The sequence below is a fragment of the Zootoca vivipara genome, chromosome 2 (assembly GCF_965207765.1).
Source record: "Zootoca vivipara chromosome 2, rZooViv2.hap1.1, whole genome shotgun sequence".
In the NCBI taxonomy this organism is placed as follows: domain Eukaryota; kingdom Metazoa; phylum Chordata; class Lepidosauria; order Squamata; family Lacertidae; genus Zootoca; species Zootoca vivipara.
In genome coordinates this window covers 4,576,872-4,595,726 of record NC_142584.1, presented here as the reverse complement: position 1 = coordinate 4,595,726, position 18,855 = coordinate 4,576,872, and the positions used below count along the sequence as shown (strand labels likewise).

Below are 18,855 nucleotides of genomic sequence, written 5' to 3'. Positions count from 1 at the left end.
TTGATATTTGGTGTTGTTGTTGTTTAGTCGTTTAGTCATGTCCAACTCTTCATGACCCCATGGACGATAGCACATAAATACCAATAAATACCATAAATACCAATAATTGGTATTTAAAGATCTAAAAAAGAACCCCGTCTTAAAACCCTTTTTTTAATGCTCTCACTTTTAATTGGGTAATATGTTGGGTAACTCTGCCAATACAAAAGGCAGGCTGTGTGATGCAGAGTAGCTACACAGCTGGACTCGGGGGACCCAGATTTAAATCCTTACTAGGTCTTCCTGGCCCACCTGTCTCTCTGCTCAGCCTACCTCACAGGGCTCTTGAGAGGATAAGCAAGGAAACAACATACCGTACATCAACTTGAGCTCCTTAGAGAAACAGCTGAATATAAATGCCATTCAATATATACCTCTGGTTACGAACCGTCCTTCTTGCGAGTGCTTCATAGAATCACAGAATCATAGAGTTGGAAGGAGACCACAAGGGCCATCCAGTCCAACCCCCTGCCAAGCAGGAAATACCATCAAAGCATTCTTGACATATGCCTGTCAAGCCTCTGCTTAAAGACCTCCAAAGAAGGAGACTCCACCACACACCTTGGCAGCAAATTCCACTGTCGAACAGCTCTTACTTCGGGTTACAAACTCTGCTAACCTGGAAGTAGATGCTCCTGGTTGCGAACTTTGCCCTGGGATGTGAGTACTGTAGAAATCGCACACCAGAGGCGCACTCATGTGCAGCGGGAGGCCCCATTAGCGAAAGCATGCCTCAGGATAAGAACGGTTTCGAGTTGAGAACAGACCTCCGGAACGAATTAAGTTTGTAACCAGAGTTACCACTGAACACCCTTTCTGGATCTTATTGTTCTGATTCTTTTCTACCTCTCCAGGCTTTTTAGAGCTGTGCACTTTTAAATTCTGTTTTTGGTGATGCTGTGCATTATACACTTTGATTTGCCATTGCTGAAAAATTTATGCTGCTGCTTTTTTTATATTGACAGCTGAATGGCTGCTATGTTTTTCTTTTTCTTTTTTTCAAAGTTTTATCCTTATGAGCCACCCAGAGAATGCTGCTTTTGGGTGCCATACAAATAAAAATAAATAAAACGTATCATTCTGCTGTGGGAGACACGTGGCACCACTCATGCTGCGTGCTGCTCCGGAAAACGTAAGAATGCAGGAAGGGAAACGTGGAAGATAGCAGGGTCATGAAAGAAAGACCCTACGTCAGCTTCAGCAGTCAAATCAGGGAAGGGGAGATTTCAGCATGGTCCTTCCTGGATGATCTTTAAGAAAAGATGGGGAAGGAAGGGTTACAACTCAGGGGCAGAACATCAGCCATGCAGGCGGAAGGCCCTGATTTCAATCCCAGGCATTTCCTGGTAAGTAGAGGCCCTTCTCTGAAACCCTGGAGAGCCTGTTACCAATCAATATAAACACTGCAGAGCTAAAGAGACCAATAGTCTGATTCAGTATAAAGCGGCTTCCTGCATTCCTAGGCTCCCTGTACCCCTTCCTTCTCTCACTTTCAGGGCTCCCAGTTCCTCCAAGGCCCTATGAACATACACCGACCGTGACATGAAACTGTCATGTAGTCCCATTACTGGGCAGGACCAGCTGCACAGGTCTTTCCCATTCAGTTTAGGAGAGAAGGAAACAATGATAATAGGAAGGAGAGAGAGAGAGAGAGAGAGAGAGAGAGAGAGAAGGCGGCAGCAAAAACTTCATGCAAGTAAAGACACTAACAAAATATTTTACTCTTAGCCATGCATCCCCAACCTGATGCCCTCCAGACTCTTTGGATTCCAGTGGTGACTATGCTGAGCTGAAGTCCAACTATATCTGGAGGGCACCAGATTGCAGAAAGGCTGCTCCAGGCAGTTTGGAAAGTTAACACACACCAGAAAGAAGAAAGGAAAAAAGGATTAGCAAACTATTCCCATCACAAAGCATAAAAACAAAAGCACAAAAGAGTAGAGAGAGAGAAAGCAGAAAGCAGCGGAAGCTCAATTATTGTAAAGCATCGCCATAGGCAAAGCAAAACAAGAGTGACATTTGCATCCTAAACAGTGGAAGGAGAAAAGCACACAGACTGGCATTCCTTCAAGCACTGGATCATCCCATGGGATGAGAATACAGCTCCCACAACCCTGCAGGGAGCTCATGTCACTTCAAAAAAATCTAGGAAGGGGACAGACAGGTGTTTTTTAAGAGGGTTCAATGTGCTTTGAGAGAGGGTGCTGCTTCCCACAGCACACAAACAAGTCCCATCCTTCCTAAACGGCTCCTAGCCTCACCTGTCCCTTCACAATTGTCTGAGTATCCCCTACCACAGGCATGTCCAACAGGTAGTTCGTGATCTGCTGATATATCACTGGATGTCTGCGGTAGATCACTGGTAGATCACTGGCTCCCCACAAAGAAACTGAACAACTGTGGCTTCCCTTTAAAAAAGCTCAGCATTTTACTTCCTTCCTGAAAAAAACTCAACAACTTTGACCCAAACCCCCAAAAATGGGCCTTCCTCCTTCCTAAAAGAAGCTCAACGACTTTTGCCTGAACCCAAAAAAGGGGGTAGGTCACTGCCAGTTTTTAACTCTTTGAGTAGATCGCAGTCTCTTGGGAGTTGGCCACCCCTGCCCTACCACATTGAGAGGGGGGAGGGGGGCAGTCCCAGGTGGTGTAGAGACACATGAAGTCATCACCTGCTGAAACTAAAGGTGAGATACAAAAGCAAATAAACAAACTACAGTGATGCACCAGCAAGCCAACGATGCCTAAAGGAGAGTATTGGAAGGCTTCTGAAAATGAGAGCCAGACATTGGAAGGGGCTGCTTAACCCTCCCCACCCCACCCACCCATTCTTCTCTGGTCATTTCACCCTGAAGCTAGGTTTCTTCTGGCCTTAGGAGACCACTTTGGGAGGAAGACAGAAGAGATTGGGGGTTTTATTTTACACTAGCTGTACCCGGCCACATGTTGCTGTGGCTCAGTCATGGGCCTCCTCCACTCAGCGTCCCCATTCCCCACCCCAGCCGCATGACGTCGAGACACCCCCGTCTCTGGTCCCCCCGCCACATGACATCATCTTCCTCCCACATGATGGCACCTGGCACCCCAAGCACTCTCTCTCTCTCCCCCTCTCACGCACGTTCTGGCAAATCCCCCCACCCCGTCCCCACCCATTCATCCTCCCATAAGGCATGGGCCTCCTCCACTCAGTGTCCCCTTTCCCCACCCCAGTCTCTGGTCTTCCCACCGCGTGACATCATCTTCCTTCAGCGTGAGGGCACCCGCCACCCCGACACATTCCACCTCCCCAAAGGCACGGCCCACCTCCACTCAGTGCCCCCGTTCCTCACCCCAGCCCCGTACCACACCCCAGACGTCACGACCTCTCTCTCTCTCTCTCTCTGTGGTCCCTCCCGTCTCTCTGGTCATCTTCCCTCCAGCTCTCTCTGCTCATCTCTGGCCATCTTCCTCCCGTGAACCCGACCCCTCTCTCTCTTCCACCCCGCACACCCCATGTGCATCTTGCGCCTGGCCTGCTCCCCTGGCTGTGCTATGCTAAGCAATGCTATGCTATTGTGATGTCACAGACAGTCTGCAGCCAATGGCAGCAGCTGAGGGATCCTCAGTTGTGCTGCTTTGACATTTATTTATTTTTAGAAAACATGTTCTAACTTGTCACAGGTGTGGCATCTGTCCAATCTAAGTATATACAAACACTTCCTGTATTCACATGCAATGTTGTGTCCAAATTTCAATGCAATCGGTCAAGCGGTTTCGGAGGTAGCTGGATGCGTATGAACAGGGACCTTTTACATTTATATATAGATAGATAGATAGATTGGGGGGGGGGGCTTTTGCAAGGAAGAAATCAGCAAGCCAGAGATAGGTTAAGCACTCCTCTAGTGCCCCTTCCCTGAAAGGGGGGGGGGGGTAACCCTACACTCACATCTACATCAGGAGGGAAATGCAGGCTTGGAAGTGGCACATTTCCCTTCCTCCTGTGTAGATCCAATCTCAGTGAACACCAGACATTCCCCCACCAATGCTATCTCACCAATGTTCCCAGCAACCTTGTCCTTTTGGGTTGTATATCCTATACTGTCCCTTGGATGTGCTTTAAACGACACACACACACACACACACAAGCATGGAGGCCAAAGAAACCAGGCCAAACAGGAAAAGCTCGGAGAGGGCGGGCACTTGTGCGCAAGTGTCCGTGTGGTGCAGTGTCTAGAGTGCTTGACTAACATCTGGGAGAGCCAGGGATCAAGACCCCAACTCAGCCTTGAAGTTCTCTGGGGGACTGAGCCAGTCACAGTCTAACTAAACCATGGGGAAGGGGAAAACTGTACACACCACCTTGAACTCCTTGGAGGAAAGGTGAGCTACACATTGAAATCAATAAATAAGCAATTCTACAGGTTCCCAAGCTGAGACCTTTCAAAAAGACTGAATGAATGAGAGAAGAAAAAGTCATTGTGTGAGAGAGTATGATGGGGAAGAAGGGAGGGAGGGAGGGAAGAGGGTCTGCACTAAATATCATCTGTTTTCGTGGAACCTCGGTTTATGAACACCTCGGTTTATGAATGCCGCGGACCCATCTGGAACAGATTAATTCACTTTCCATTATTTTCAATGGGAAAGTTCGCTTCAGTTTATAAACGCTTGTTTATGAACAGAATTCCGGAACCAATTACACCCATGCTTCGGGTTAAGTACGCTTCAGGTTGAGTACTCCGCGGACCCGTCTGGAACGGATTAATCCACTTTCCATTACTTTCAATGGGAAAGTTCGCTTCAGTTTAGGAACGCTTCAGTTTATGAACAGACGTCCGGAACAAATTGTGTTCATAAACCGAGGTACCACTGTATTCTTTTTGGAAGTTGCAATTCTCACACAACCCAAAAGATTCTCTCTCTCTCTCTCTCTCTCTCTCTCTCTCTCTGTGTGTGTGTGTGTGTGTGTGTGTAAAAACTCCAAGTGCTATTAGTATCTCCATGACATCACAGCCAGATATCACATTGTAACATCATCAACAGAATCATGTGAAGTCAACGATTTTATCATCAGAAAGAAATGGTAGGAAAATGAAATGAAGCCGAGGACATTCAAAGGGGGGAAAGATAGGGTATGATGCCAAGACATAGAACATCAAAAGCATGCAAATGTGTTTACAGCAATTGTCAAAAATGGATGGTGCTTTTAGACCAGGGATGGAGAACCTGTGGCACTTCAGATGTTGTGGACTACAACTCCCATTGCCCCTGAACATGGGCTGTGATGTTGGGGCTGATGGGTACTGGAGTCCAACAATATATGGAAGGCCACAGGCTCCCCAGCCCTTCTTTACTCTCTCACAAACCACAATAAGGTGATCAGCCCTAATGAAAAATAATTGAGTTTTATGGCTTGAGAGATGCTGGCATTCCAGCACGGTTCACTTGATTATGAAAAGCAACTTAACCACAGACACACTTAGCCCAAGAATTTGTTCACAGTTACAGAAGTGAACTGAGCTGAACAGAAGTGAAGGGCTATCCCTTCCACACAAAAACCAGCTCCTGTTTCCCCCACTCTTTCATTTCAGCAGTAAAATTGGGGGAGGAGAGGGAGTCATTTGTTGTTACCATTGTTAGAAACAATTGGAAGTTAGAAATCCTCATGAATCTTCTTCTCATCATCCAGGGATTTTAGAGCCTGACTTACCAGAAGCCCACCCCACCCCGACTTATTCTGAAAGCTATACAGTACTTAGCAAGCAACACATTTAAACCACCAACTAGAAGCCCCCAATACATGTCTGGTCATCGAGGGATGTCAGGCTTAAGGAGAAGCACCAAAAAAAAAGTAGCCTCAACGGCAACTTCTGTTGCCAGCAAGCCATAAAGTCAGGGTTGAGGCACAGGCACCCATCACTTCCCACAGCCTTGGCTATGTGGGCACCCACATTTCACCCAATAGGAAACAGCCAATAGGCACATGCAGGCTTAAGGGAGCTGGAATTTGGAGAAAACTCACAGACTTAGGACAGACTGAGCTCCAATATGAATGCAATGCGGGTCACCGGTATGACATTCACCTCAGCAAGTGTTGCACATCACCACTGCCTTATCTTAAATGACATGCATTCAGGTATTGGCCCCCAAGGCGACATGCTGAGCATGGCAGCAATCTGTGACTCAGGCAGGCCACAGACGAAGTCTTCATGTGTACAAGCTAGCACACACTATATGGGAACGCACGCATGCACAGATGGAGACTTGCGCAGATAAGTGCTTTGCCGTGCCTTGCATCACAATTGAAATCAGGGCTCAAAATCCAAGGATGTTTACTTTACGGATAAGCTTGTCTATCCATGGGACATTGCAGGGCTGGAAAAGGGGCAGAAAGGGGCATCAACAGACAGCAGAAAAGGCATATAAAAGTTATGACGCTGGAAGATGAGCCCCTCAGGTCGGAAGGCGTCCAACATGCTACTGAGGAAGAGCGGAGGACAAGTACAAGTAGATTCAGAGCTGATGAAGCGGCTGGGCCAAAGCCGAAAGGACGCTCAGTTGCGGATATGCCTGGAAGCGAAAGGAAAGTCCGATGCTGTAAAGAAAAATATTGCATAGGAACCTGGAATGTAAGAACCATGAATGGAGGTAAGCTGGATGTGGTCAAAAATGAGATGACAAGAATAAATATTGACATCCTGGGCATCAGTGAACTAAAATGGAAGGGAATGGGCGAATTCAGTTCGGGTGACTATCATATCTACTACTGTGGGCAAGAATCCTGTAGAAGAAATGGAGTGGCCCTCATAGTCAACAAAAGAGTGGCAAAAGCTGTAACGGGATGCAATCTCAAAAATGACAGAATGATCTCGATACGAATCCAAGGCAGACCTTTTAACATCACAGTAATCCAAGTTTATGCACCAACTACCGGTGCTGAAGAAAGTGAAATTGACCAATTCTATGAAGACCTACAACACCTTCTAGAAATGACACCAAAGAAGGATGTTCTTCTCATTACAGGGGATTGGAATGCTAAAGTAGGGAATCAAGAGATAAAAGGAACAACTGGCAAGTTTGGTCTTGGAGTTCAAAATGAAGCAGGGCAAAGGCTAATAGAGTTCTGTCAAGAGAACAAGCTGGTCATCACAAACACTCTCTTCCAACAACACAAGAGACGACTCTACACATGGATATCACCAAATGGGCAGCATCGAAATCAGATGGATTATATTCTCTGCAGCCAAAGATGGAGAAGCTCTATACAGTCAGCAAAAACAAGACCTGGAGCTGACTGTAACTCAGATCATCAGCTTCTTATAGCAAAATTCCAGCTTAAACTGAAGAAAGTAGGAAAAACCACTGGGCCAGTAAGATACAATCTGAATCAAATCCCTTATGAATACACAGTGGAAGTGAGGAACAGATTTAAGGATTTAGATTTGGTGGACAGAGTGCCTGAAGAACTATGGATGGAGGCTCGTAACATTATACAGGAGGCAGCAACGAAAACCATCCCAAGGAAAAGGAAATGCAAGAAAGCAAAATGGCTGTCCAACGAGGCCTTACAAATAGCGGAGGAGAGGAGGCAAGCAAAATGCAAGGGAGATAGGGAAAGATACAGGAAACTGAATGCAGATTTCCAAAAAAACAGCAAGGAGAGACAAGAGGGTCTTCTTAATTTAGAAGACAGGATGAAGTTTTATAAATGCATGTGCGTGCCACGGTGCAAGGGAAGCAGGGAAATAATTTCTCTCTTTCGTATGAGATGTGATCCCACAACTGCTCAATGAAATGAATGGCTTGTAGAATGAGGGGGGGAAGCAAATTGATGGGTGTAAGGAGGATGCTAAAGGGAAAAATTTAAATGGTCTGTGAGCACCAATGTGGCAGTCAAAATTCAGAGCCCACTGTGAAAGAATAACAAACACCACTGACAATCACTCCACGTGTTTCCTGCATCTTGTCTAATTTGGCCTCCAGACCACAGGTGGATGGGCACATCTGTGTGCCGAGAAAAGCCCCTTGCACACAGAAAACTAGCATGTCAGTGGAAAACTGTCCAGCCTGGCTTTCTCCCTGACATACTGATTTTCTATGTGCAGGAATCTTCCCCCTCCCCCCTCTGTGGGTAAGGAAGCAGTCAATCCTGCGAGTTCCCACCTGCAGCAGTACTGGCCAGACACATTTTCCAACTCAGTGGGAACAAGGTCCCCGCCTGCCATATGAAACACGGAGCCCATTCACACACTGCACAGCAGGAAACCAGAGTCTGCCACCAAGTGCTCATTGCTCAGGGATCTGCAGCAAATCCCACCTCAGGTTCTCAGAGCACAGAGCAGAACTGGGCAGACTTTAGCTAATTCTCAAAATCCCAATTTCATTTCCGCTGCTACGAAGTAGGGACAAGAGCAACCTGTGGGATTGCTTGAAGGACCAATGACACACTTTTTGTGTGGATTGGGGACTCTGTGTGTCAATTAGGCTTTTCCCTGGGATACAATCTATATGGAACAATGGGAAAGATTATGGAGGACAGATATTATATTCACGGCATGCTATAACCTCAGAGAAAACACAACGAAGATGCTATACAGATGGCACCACACTCCTCGAAAACTTGCTAAAATGAACAAAGGTAGGTCCCAAAAAGGAAAGAGGGTATTTTTTCCATATGTGGTGGAACTATCTGTGAATTTTAGAATAACATCTATAGTGAACTTAAGAAATTATTTAAATTTACATCTAAAAAAAGACCAGAAATCCTCCTATTAGGTATTTTACCAACAGAATTTTTAAAAAATATAAGACCATTGTTTATGTACACAATCACAGCAGCCAGAATAACAGGCCCGGCTCTAGGTAGACCCCCGGTGGCGCAGGGCACCATGGCGCCGGCCCGCCAGAAAGGCGCCACGAGCTGCGCCCGCCCGCTGGGCGGCCAGTCCGCCGGTCCGTCGCGAAGCTGTGCCTGTGGGAGCCGCGCTGCGCGCTGCGCCCACCGCGCTGGGAAACGGGGCGGGAGGGCGCCAGAGAGATCGCGCTGTGCCTGCCCGCCCGCCGCTGCGCCCACCCGCCCACCGCGCTGGGAAACGGGGCGGGAGGGCGCCGGAGAGATCCGGCGCACCACAGCGGCAGGGGCGTTTAAGACGGCCCTGCAGAATAATAGTGGCGAGAAATTTGAAAAATGAAATTCTGCCAACAACAACAGAATGGCAGATTCTCACGATAGAATATCTACAATTAGCCAAACTGTCCGGAAAAATTAGAGGAGTGTCAAATCGGAAAACATACGGAGAATGGAAAACATTTAAAGAATATTTAAAAACATATTGTACAAGTAATAAAATACTTGCAGAACTAGACTGATACTTGCAAGCAGAAAGAATGTACTCGATAGTGTTCTGGATTATGTATATTTATTAAAAATGAAACAACATAAATCTGTGCAAGAGAATACAGATAATATAAGCAGTATAACGAGAATGAATGGGAGTTATAGATTGTAATTCGTTAGTTATTTGTAATATGATGTAAGTTTTTTGTTTCTTTATTTTATTTGTTTTCTTATTGTATTGTGTTCGTTGTGTAAGATTTGTTATTTATGTATGTACCGGTATGTATGTTTGTATGGGAAATTAATAAAGATTGATTTATTTATTTTTAAAAAAGGCTTTTCCCTGTCCTGTTTCAAGGGAGGGACCAAGAGCAGACTATAAATGTATCCTCAGCTGATTTCACTGCAAGGAAGGTAAGTCAGGCTAACAGGAAACTCGGATTGAAGGTAAGTCAGGCTAACATATGAAGCTACCTTAAATTGAGTCAAGTTGGTCCATCTAGCCCTGGTGTCTTCCAAATGATATTTGAACTACAGTTCCCATCATCCCTAACCACTGAGCATGTTAATGGGAGTTGGAGTCCAGCAATGTCTGGAGAGTCAGTTTCCCAACCAATTCTGCCTAGCAGGCATTTTCAGGCAGAAGTACTCCACAAAACCTGCTACCTGAACCAACCACTACAGGTACACAGAGGAAGGTGCCTTACATCAGGCCAGACTATTTGACCATCTAGCCCAGCCATCCCCAAACTTGGCCCTCCAGATGTTTTGGAACTACAACTCCCATCATCCCTAGCTAACAGGACCAGTCAGGGATGATGGGAATTGTAGTCCCAAAACATCTGGAGGGCCAAGTTTGGGGATGCCTGATCTAGCCAAATACTGCCTACTCTGACTGGCAGTGGCTCTCCAAGGTCACACAGGAAAAGGTCTCTCCCATTACCTGCTACCTGACCATTTAGATGCAGATACCAGAGACTGAACCTGAGTCTTTCTATATCAGTATTGGGGAAGCTATGGCCCTCCCAGATGTTGCTGGACTCCAACTCCCACCATCCCTGGGGCCGAACCGCAGCTGGGGTGGCCACAATCCCTGTTGTACTTGCTGAGCAGGTCTTCTACCACTCCGCTATGGTCCCCGTCCCCACGCTCACCCATTTGCCATTTGCATCTCTCTACTACATTGCACCACCATCCAGTTTCATTATAATAAAACTGCCCAAGCAGGAAAAAGGACATTTGCCATTTCCAACACCTTCAAGCTAGACACAGTTTAACCACAGCGCAGAGCGGGTTTCCTCCCCTCCTTCTCTGAAATATTATGGATGAATTAAAACGCACCCTTGCTGAGCTGCTGACAGGTGAACATGCTCCCCTCCTTTCTACCCTTTGCAAGTGTCGGAGAAGTGTGAATTGGCACTCTCCTCTGCTAAAAGCAAGCTTTAAACATAACATGTTGCAGCCGTGGGATGGCTCCCAGAATAATCCCTGGAGCCTGATTCACAAATTGTCCCCTGGAGTTTAAGCCAGATTCCGAGAGAGCCAGAATGAAAAGGAGAGCCAGAAAACTTGAAGCACGTGGGTGGGCCCGCTCTATGGCCACAGGGCAGCCAGCCCCACAGTGCACCTTATTTCATTCCCGTTTTCATCCTACTCTTCCTCCAAGGATCATAAGGGGTCACAACAACCCTGTGAGGTTGGCTAGCCTGAGAGATGACAGCTGGCCAAAGGTCAACCAATGAGTTTCATGGCCGAATGTGGATTTGAAACCTGACCTCCAAACAGAATCATAGCATTGTAGATTTGGAAGGGACTCTGAGGGTCATCCAGTTCAGCCCCCTGCAATGCAACAAACTGGCCGTTGAGTGTTCGCTTGGGAGGGTGGAACAGCACTATGGAGTGAAGGGTGACTTTGTGGGAAGCTGCCATTTGCAAGTCAGACCATTGGGTCCATCTAGCTCAGTACTGTCTACACTGACTGGCAGCAGGATTTCAGACAAGAGCGTCTCCCAGCCCTGCCTGGAAATGGCCAGGACAGAACCTGGGACCTTCTGCTTGCAAAGCAAATGTTCTGCCACTGAACTGTGCCTGACATCTCCTTCAGATGACCAGGTCACATCCAGTTTCCCAACAACAAAACTCAGCATATGCTAGCACTAAAGAGATCGAATGTGGGGCAAGATTGCACAAAGAACACAATCTTAGGCTACTTCATGATTATCCCTTCACTCCCTCCGGAAAGAAAGGACTCTCTTGGAACAGAGCCTGCCTGCAAAGACAGCTTCAGAAGGAGACCTCTCTCTGTGCCTTCAGGTAGCAAGGGAATAAGATGCAAGGGGTTCTGTAGCCAGAAACTGGGGCTTTGTATTTACGGAAGCGTCAGATCCCAGCCTGCCTCTTCCAACCAACACAAACCTCTGCACTTGGCCCAATGAAATCGACGTCAGGTTTGCAACAATAACAAGATGCTTTGGGGGTCACCGATCTCTTTGGTGGCAGGCAACTAATTTGCAGTGCCATCCTCAGCATGTTTACTCTGAAGTAAATTCCACAATAATAATAATAATAATGGGTGAGGGGTTATGGTTTTTGTTTGTTACCATGCTGTGCAATTTTTGTGCTTTTATATTGTAAACATGCTCTGTGCTCCTCAGAGGAAGGGCAGTATGGAAATTTCAACAACAACTCAACGGGGTTTGCTCCCTGGCAAGTTGCACTTAGAATGCATCCTTTTATTCTTGCCACCTACAAGCCATGCAAGACTTGCCCTGATCCCTGGAAGTGGTTGGCAATAAAAATGCTTGAAGAGCTCCACATGTACCATTGTCACAGTGCAATTCTTACGACAAACTCCGCAAGGCAAGGAGATCAACGCTACCATCCCTACATTGCTGCTGGTGGTGAGGCTCAGCAAATCTGGGCTTTGCTAAGGCCCCCTGGTAAGTTCACCACAAAGGCAAGATTTGAACCCAGGGCTGCCCCATTTGCCGCTCGGTCCCATACCTACCAAGCCACACCAACGTGGTCAGCATAGGAACATAGGAAGCCACCTTGTACTGGCATGGCCGTTGCTCCATTGGTCTCTGGCTCAGACTTCTACACCTAGTAGCAGCAGATATTCACAGCCCTAACTGGAGATGGGATATTGAACCGAGGACCTTCAGCATTCAAAGCAAGTACACTTATCCCTGAGCTAAGGGCCTTCCCCAGATGTAGGGCATAGTCCAAGGAACCCTCCAGGGACAGTTGAGCAATATTCAAACAGCTGCTAGGGTGGAAGCATGCGTACTGCCAGCATTTTTGTTAAGGGGCAGTTTTATATGTTGATTTTGATTGATTTGGGGTAGGATTTAGGGGGAATCTCTGCCCCCACCCCTTGGCTACACCCATGGGTAGAAGGTCACAGGTTCAATCCCTGGCATTTCCAGGTTTTGTTTTTGTTTCTCAAGGAACCAGAATGCAAGCAATGCAATGATCTTCTTCCAGATAAGCACTGCCAGTCACAAATAGACAACACTGGATAAAATGGATATATACTCTGTTTTGCTGCAGGGTGGCTTCTTCTGTCCCATCCCATACACTACTGGTTTTCTTGTTGGTCTTTTCGGTGCTATGTTCTGTTCTAGATCACCCATTTTTGCATTATTCAAGCACTAAGTCACAGAAAAAGTGGTGCAAACAAGTTCTGTCTGAAACGCATGGCAAGTTTCTAGTCCCCATGGTTGCAGCTAAAACAACAACAACCCCCAACCTATACAACAAGCTCACTAAGACTGCTGCACTTGCATGCAGATGACTTCGTCTCACAAGATGGAAAGATCAACAAGCGCTGCTGGCGGTTGTGGGGGGGTACATGGTGGGTTTCTTCCCCACACCAAAGCAGCTTGAGACAGTTCGTCAAATGCTATTAATTGCTGCGGCAAAAAAAACATAGCCCCCCAGCGGTAAAGCCTGGCAGTTCCCCATGACAGCGGCAGGAGCACAGTGAGAATTCAACTGCCTAAACTTGTTGGGGCAGACAAAAGCTTGAGCAACCCCTGAGCTGAGGTCCGAGGATGCACACGTCCCGGGCCAGGGTCTAAAAAACACGGGGCGGGGGAGGGGGGCGAGCAGGACCAGCGCTACTACAAACCCAGGCAGGCGTCCTCTCTCCCTCCACCGCTAAGGCACCGCAGTAACAGCAACCCTGCCCTAACCCTAGCATAGTCCTCGCCCCCACCCAGCCCGGTCGCAACGAGCGGTCGGTGTCCAGGAGATCGGAGAAGCCTCCACGGCGTCAAGGGACGCCAGATGGGGGAAGATCAGAAAGAGTTTGGAGGCGGCTGGCGGAGCCAAAGCCACAGGCAGACAGAAAGGCCCCGGCCTGGGGCGCGGGGTGGAAGAAGCAAGTACATCGGGTTACTCACAGCGCCCGGAGCTTGACCCACATCTTCTTACTGGGGGCGGACTTGAGCTCCAGAGGAGAGGGGCAGCCCTCGGGGGATTCCAACAGGTCGAGCTGAGGGACCTCCATCGCCGCTTCTTCTGACACCAGACGGGGGAAAGAGAGAAAAGAAATGGTGAAGCCCCAAGAGAGCAAGCGCTTCCATTCCCCTCCTCTCCCCACCCCCACCCATCTTCTAGCCCCACTCCCGCGCGTTGGGTGGGGGGATGCAGGCAACGTTCTCCCCCCACAAACACACACCGAAGCAAATGCACGCGCGCACACCCTCTCCCTGCCTTTGCGCGCTAGCTGGTTACCCCACGGAACCGGGTGGCTTGCTCGCCTCGAGGACTCGCCGGCCGGGGCTGGTGCACAAGGAGCGGGGGGCGGGCTCGGGCGAAGCGAGCCGCCTGAATCATCCGCTGTTGGGGGAGCTGCAGCCAATCCCCCCCCCCCGGCGCGCCGGTCTTAATGGCCTCCCTTAACCGAGAGAGGAAAGGAGGGAAGGTGGCTTCCAGTGCGATCCCTCCTCCTCCTCCTCCTCAGCCAGGCTCCCGCGTTCCACTCTCCTTCCCCTCTCAGCTCCCACGCGCAGAGAAGATGAACCGCGCGCGCCTCCTCCCCTCGCTTCTCCGGTAGAGGATGGGAAGGAAAGAGGGAAAGGCCGCCGAGTCCCGCGCGCCCTCGCAGGTGCCTTCAGGGGAGGCGAGGCGAAGCCAAAATGGCCCCCGCGCTGGTACCACAAAAGCCCGCGACCCCCGCAGCCTCCATCCTGAGCGAAGGCCGCCCTCGCGACCATTACCCGGCTCCAGTCGCCCTCTCTGCCTGGGGAGACCCCTGAGCGGTGGTGGCGGCGGCGGCGACGTCCCAGGGAGGAGCAAGCCGGCCAGCCCGGGCGCAGCTGCTGGCGATGATGGTGATAATGGGGCGGCGGCGGCTGCTGCCTCCTCGGAGCGCATCCGGATTCCTGTGGAAGCGTCGCTTGGCACCGCGCAACTTTCTGCAACCGACCAACAGCAGCGCGGCTCGCCACTGTCGCTGGCGCGGCGGCGCCGGGCAGTGCGGCAGCAGGGCAGGGCAGGGCGCAAAGCAGCCAGCCAGCAGTTACCTTTGGGCACCGTTGCGCGGAGAATCCGCGGGACCGAGTCGCGCACCTGTTTCCTACTCCAGCGCTCCGCTCTGGCGAGAGAACCTCTGAGGACGTGCAGAAGCCACCAGGCAGCATTCGGCCTATGCCAACGTATGCTTAGGAACATAGAAACTTGTAGCCACTAAGACGTGCACTACACATCCCCCCCCAAAAAAAAGACTCCTGGAAACTGTAGTTTACCCCTCACAGACCTGCAGTTATTGGCACTCTTAACAAACTGCAATTCCCCAGGATTCTTTGGGAAGAGAGGTGCTATAAATGTATGGCATGCTGCACCGCCTTTTACTAAGTCAGCTCCACTGGCCCATCACGCTCCATATTCTCAACATGAGGGATGGGGATCACGGGCATAGCCTGGATTTTTGTTGGGGGGGGGGCTAAACCTCATATTTGTGCTGCTTCTGATTGATGGGGCCGGGGGCAGCTCCCCCTCTTTGACTGTGCCCATGATGGGGAACCTCGGCAGGCCCAGGGGCCAAATGCCCCTCTCTGTCCAGCTCTTGATATCCTGCTTTATCACTACCCGAAGGCTAACCATCTCCTTTTCCCTTCCTCCGCCACAACAAACACTCTGTGAGGTGAGTGGGGCTGAGAGACTTTTAAAAAGTGTGACTAGCCCAAGGTCACCCAGCAGCTGCATGTGGAGGAGCGGAGACGCCCAGATTACAAGTCTACCACTCTTAACCACTACACCACACTGGCTTTCCCCCTGCCACAGCCCCCACCGCTCAAGCCTCACGTCCTCCTTGGGTGTGTTGGCCTGAGTTGTGTCGTACAATTCTATGATTCTATGAAATTCCAAACTGCAGGATCTCTTCATGATAGTCATAGCCAGGCCCATGTAGAGGGGCCGGGGGGAAGAGAAGGAGCTGGGGACCCTTGTTCCGGGTCTCAGAGATCTAAGCTTGCCATACCAATCAAAGAGCGCCTCTGTCCATGCATGTCCAACAAGGTGGAATCTATTATTCACATTCTTCTATTCTGCGAATTCTATAATGAAGAACGATCGCGACTCATTTTACCCCTATTATCAAAATTCACACCCTTGCAATATTATCTGGAATTTCCCCCCGAAACATTACGCAAATTCCTTCTGGAAGACTCTTTGAGCTCAGTATCCTACGCTGTGGCCAAATTCTGCACCTTAGCTATTAAAAAACGTAAATCTCTTTTATTGAATAACATATTATAACAATTTGTCCTGCCCTCCAATGATGATATTGCGGCTACAGTTCTTAGTTAAATTTCTTATTCTTTTATGGCGTTTTATTCTGCTGGACCTGTATTTTAAGTATTGTATATTGACTGTTAAAACCCCATATCAGTTGCTTTTATTGTTCATGTAGAGAATTATGCAGAATTTCTGGTTTAATATGCTGGCTGTTTGCCGTAATAAACATTGACTTGACTTGGCTTGCCAGGGGACCAGCTACTGTTTTTGTTTGAGTTTATAACTTTATTCTAACAAAACTCTCACCCCAGGCCACAGGCAAGCTCTGCACAGGCCTGGTCACAGCCGCACAACCTCACAGCTACACTGCTTTTTAAGATTATACAATGTTCTAAGGTTGGGCAAATGATTTCCTCCAATATCTGTTTTCAGAGCGGCATTTTCCTTTAAGTAACCTTGTCTTTCTCAGAACTTGCACATACTTTTCTTGAAACATTAGGAAGAACTTCCTGACAGTAAGAGCTGTTCGGCAGTGGAATTTACTACCAAGGAGTGTGGTGGAGTCTCCTTCTTTGGAGGTCTTTAAGCAGAGGCTTGACAGCCATATGTCAAGAATGCTTTGATGGTGTTTCCTGCTTGGCAGGGGGTTGGACTGGATGGCCCTTGTGGTCTCTTCCAACTCTATGATTCTATGAAACCAAAGCACCTTGTGTTTCCAGTCTTCCTAAATGCTTAGCCTTGGAGCAAATGGAACAACTCCTCTTCAGTTTTCCTTTCCAGAGTGACTCTAGGAGCCAATCCTCAGTGGCTCTCTCGCCTCCTCTTTCCCTCTGATTGGCTCCAATCACCACAAAGGGTGAGAAGATATATTCCCCATGGTTCAAAGCTCCACATCTATGCTCCCTGCTATTCTGAACCACTACACCTCTGCTGGTAGATCTCTAGATGAGCTGAAGTAGATTGCCCTGGATTTCTGTCTCTTAACTTTTGAACAATAGCTGCATCAAAATGGCTGCATCAGGATATCCCATTCAAGTAGGCCTATCCATTGCCCTCCTCAGTGGATAGTCGTCACACAGCCTACACCCGTACATCTGAGAGTAGGACCCTGGTCCATAGCTGTGACCTCAAGAGAGTTTGGAGAGCCCTCATTGATATGTCGCTGGCAGACACTCATCATCTTCAAGGCTGTGCATAATTCCCTCTATTTCTGATGCTCAGGCTGTGCGTGCTGTTACTTGTGTAACCAAAATAGTACCATCCCACACACAGCCCTGGGTAAGCCCAATTTCTGCGAAAGGATAAGAACGTTTTGGGAGGGGAGGGGCTAAGGGAGAAGCCCAGAGCTCAATGATCGCTGTTGTAGTGGGGGACAGAAAACCAGGGGGTGGGTTGCAGTCCTAATAGGGGCACTCTGCACTGCAATCTTTTGTTTCAGATCCCACTTGTAAATAGCCTAAACCTTCACAATAGCTATGGCCTGCAGTTCAATGTGCTCGTCCAACGAGATCTTATTCCTGTTTACCCAGAACTTTGGTTGTTGGCACCCATCTGTCTCAAGAGACAATGGAGTGTGCCTGCGGAGCTAAAGTCAAACTGTTGGAGCACCTGCTGCAGAGACCGGAAACTCATAGCTGCTGCCTCCCACATTGTTTCAGTGTTAGCAGCACCGAAGTAACAAGCCTGGGCAGTGTGTATGGAGGTCTTGGGCTGTTCAGATGACAAGATCCCCTCTCAGTCAAAGCTGATGTGGTCCAGAGGAAAGCAGAGCAAGATGTTTGGCTCCAGCTGGGCTGCAGGAGTTGCTGGAAGGAGGCATACAACCAGGGTTGCCAACTTGAATAAATCATGGGGAGGAGATCACCCCCACCCTGCATAATAAATCATAAGACATGGCACACACACACACCATTTGAATGACAATGTCCATCAACTTTGGGGGGGACTATCCCCCTTAAATATTTTATTTTTTGGGGTGGAAAAGACATTGACCCCTACCGGTAGGAGTTGGCTGGCTCCTACGCATACAAGGAGTAAGCGTGATTTGTGTGTGATTTACTCCTTAGCCTTTTCTTCTCCTGAAGATGTCCCACAAGGCAGTGGGCATGGATTTTTCCTTGGGCTTTACTGCCAAAGCCTTTCTCACAATGAGTTTAGCTGCAACACAGTGGAGGTTTAGGATCAGTTTTTTTAATCTATTTTCACTCCCAGAGGCCAGCAAAAGAAATTAAGGTAGCCTCATCCCCCCTGCCCCCCCCCCAATAACTGTGCTGGGAACAAAACTGACACACCAGCCTGCTTCAGGCTCTTTCTTGCCCCTGTGTCATTAACAGCAGCTTGGCACGTAGGCATTACAAGGGCTGCTGTGCCCACACTCCTTGCCTTTAGGTCACCTTGTGGGAAGCACAAGGCTGGACAGGACAGGCCATTGGTCTGAACCATCCGGGCTCTTCTTACAGTCACAAGTGTGGCTGGGAGATAAAAGATGAAGGGAAATCCATCACCTGCTTCATTACTGTGTCTCAGCCTCTTGTTCAAAGCCTATGAGCAGAGCTGGAGGGAAACTTGTACTAAAATAAAGCAACAGAGGTACCTGGCCAGGGTACAAACTGGGCAGTAGGATCTTATATTAGTGGAAGATTTACTATTCCCTTACTTACTTACTTACTTACTTACTTACTTACGTAAAGGTAAAGGGGCCCCTGACCATCAGGTCCAGTCGTGTCCGACTCTGGGGTTGCGGCGCTCATCTCGCTCTATAG

At 48.6% G+C, this 18,855-nt stretch overlaps 1 protein-coding gene across 6 annotated transcripts in view; it reads right to left on the bottom strand.

Moving 5' to 3' along the window:
- PDE1B (phosphodiesterase 1B) overlaps positions 1-15,060 on the bottom strand; it is a 145,482-nt gene extending 130,422 nt beyond the window's left edge. Inside the window, exons 1-2 of one of the 6 annotated variants that reach the window (XM_035101310.3) lie at positions 14,575-15,060; positions 13,756-13,873 (exon numbers count right to left, since the gene is read on the bottom strand). In XM_035101310.3, the coding sequence (XP_034957201.3) occupies positions 13,756-13,873; positions 14,575-15,028 (572 nt within the window). In that variant the 5' untranslated portion in view covers positions 15,029-15,060. Of the gene's footprint in view, positions 1-13,755; positions 13,874-14,033; positions 14,351-14,574 lie in introns of those variants that run through there. The other 5 variants (XM_035101300.3, XM_060272139.2, XM_088661210.1 and 2 more) reach the window with 5 other exon arrangements.
- Positions 15,061-18,855: the final 3,795 nt, after the last annotated feature.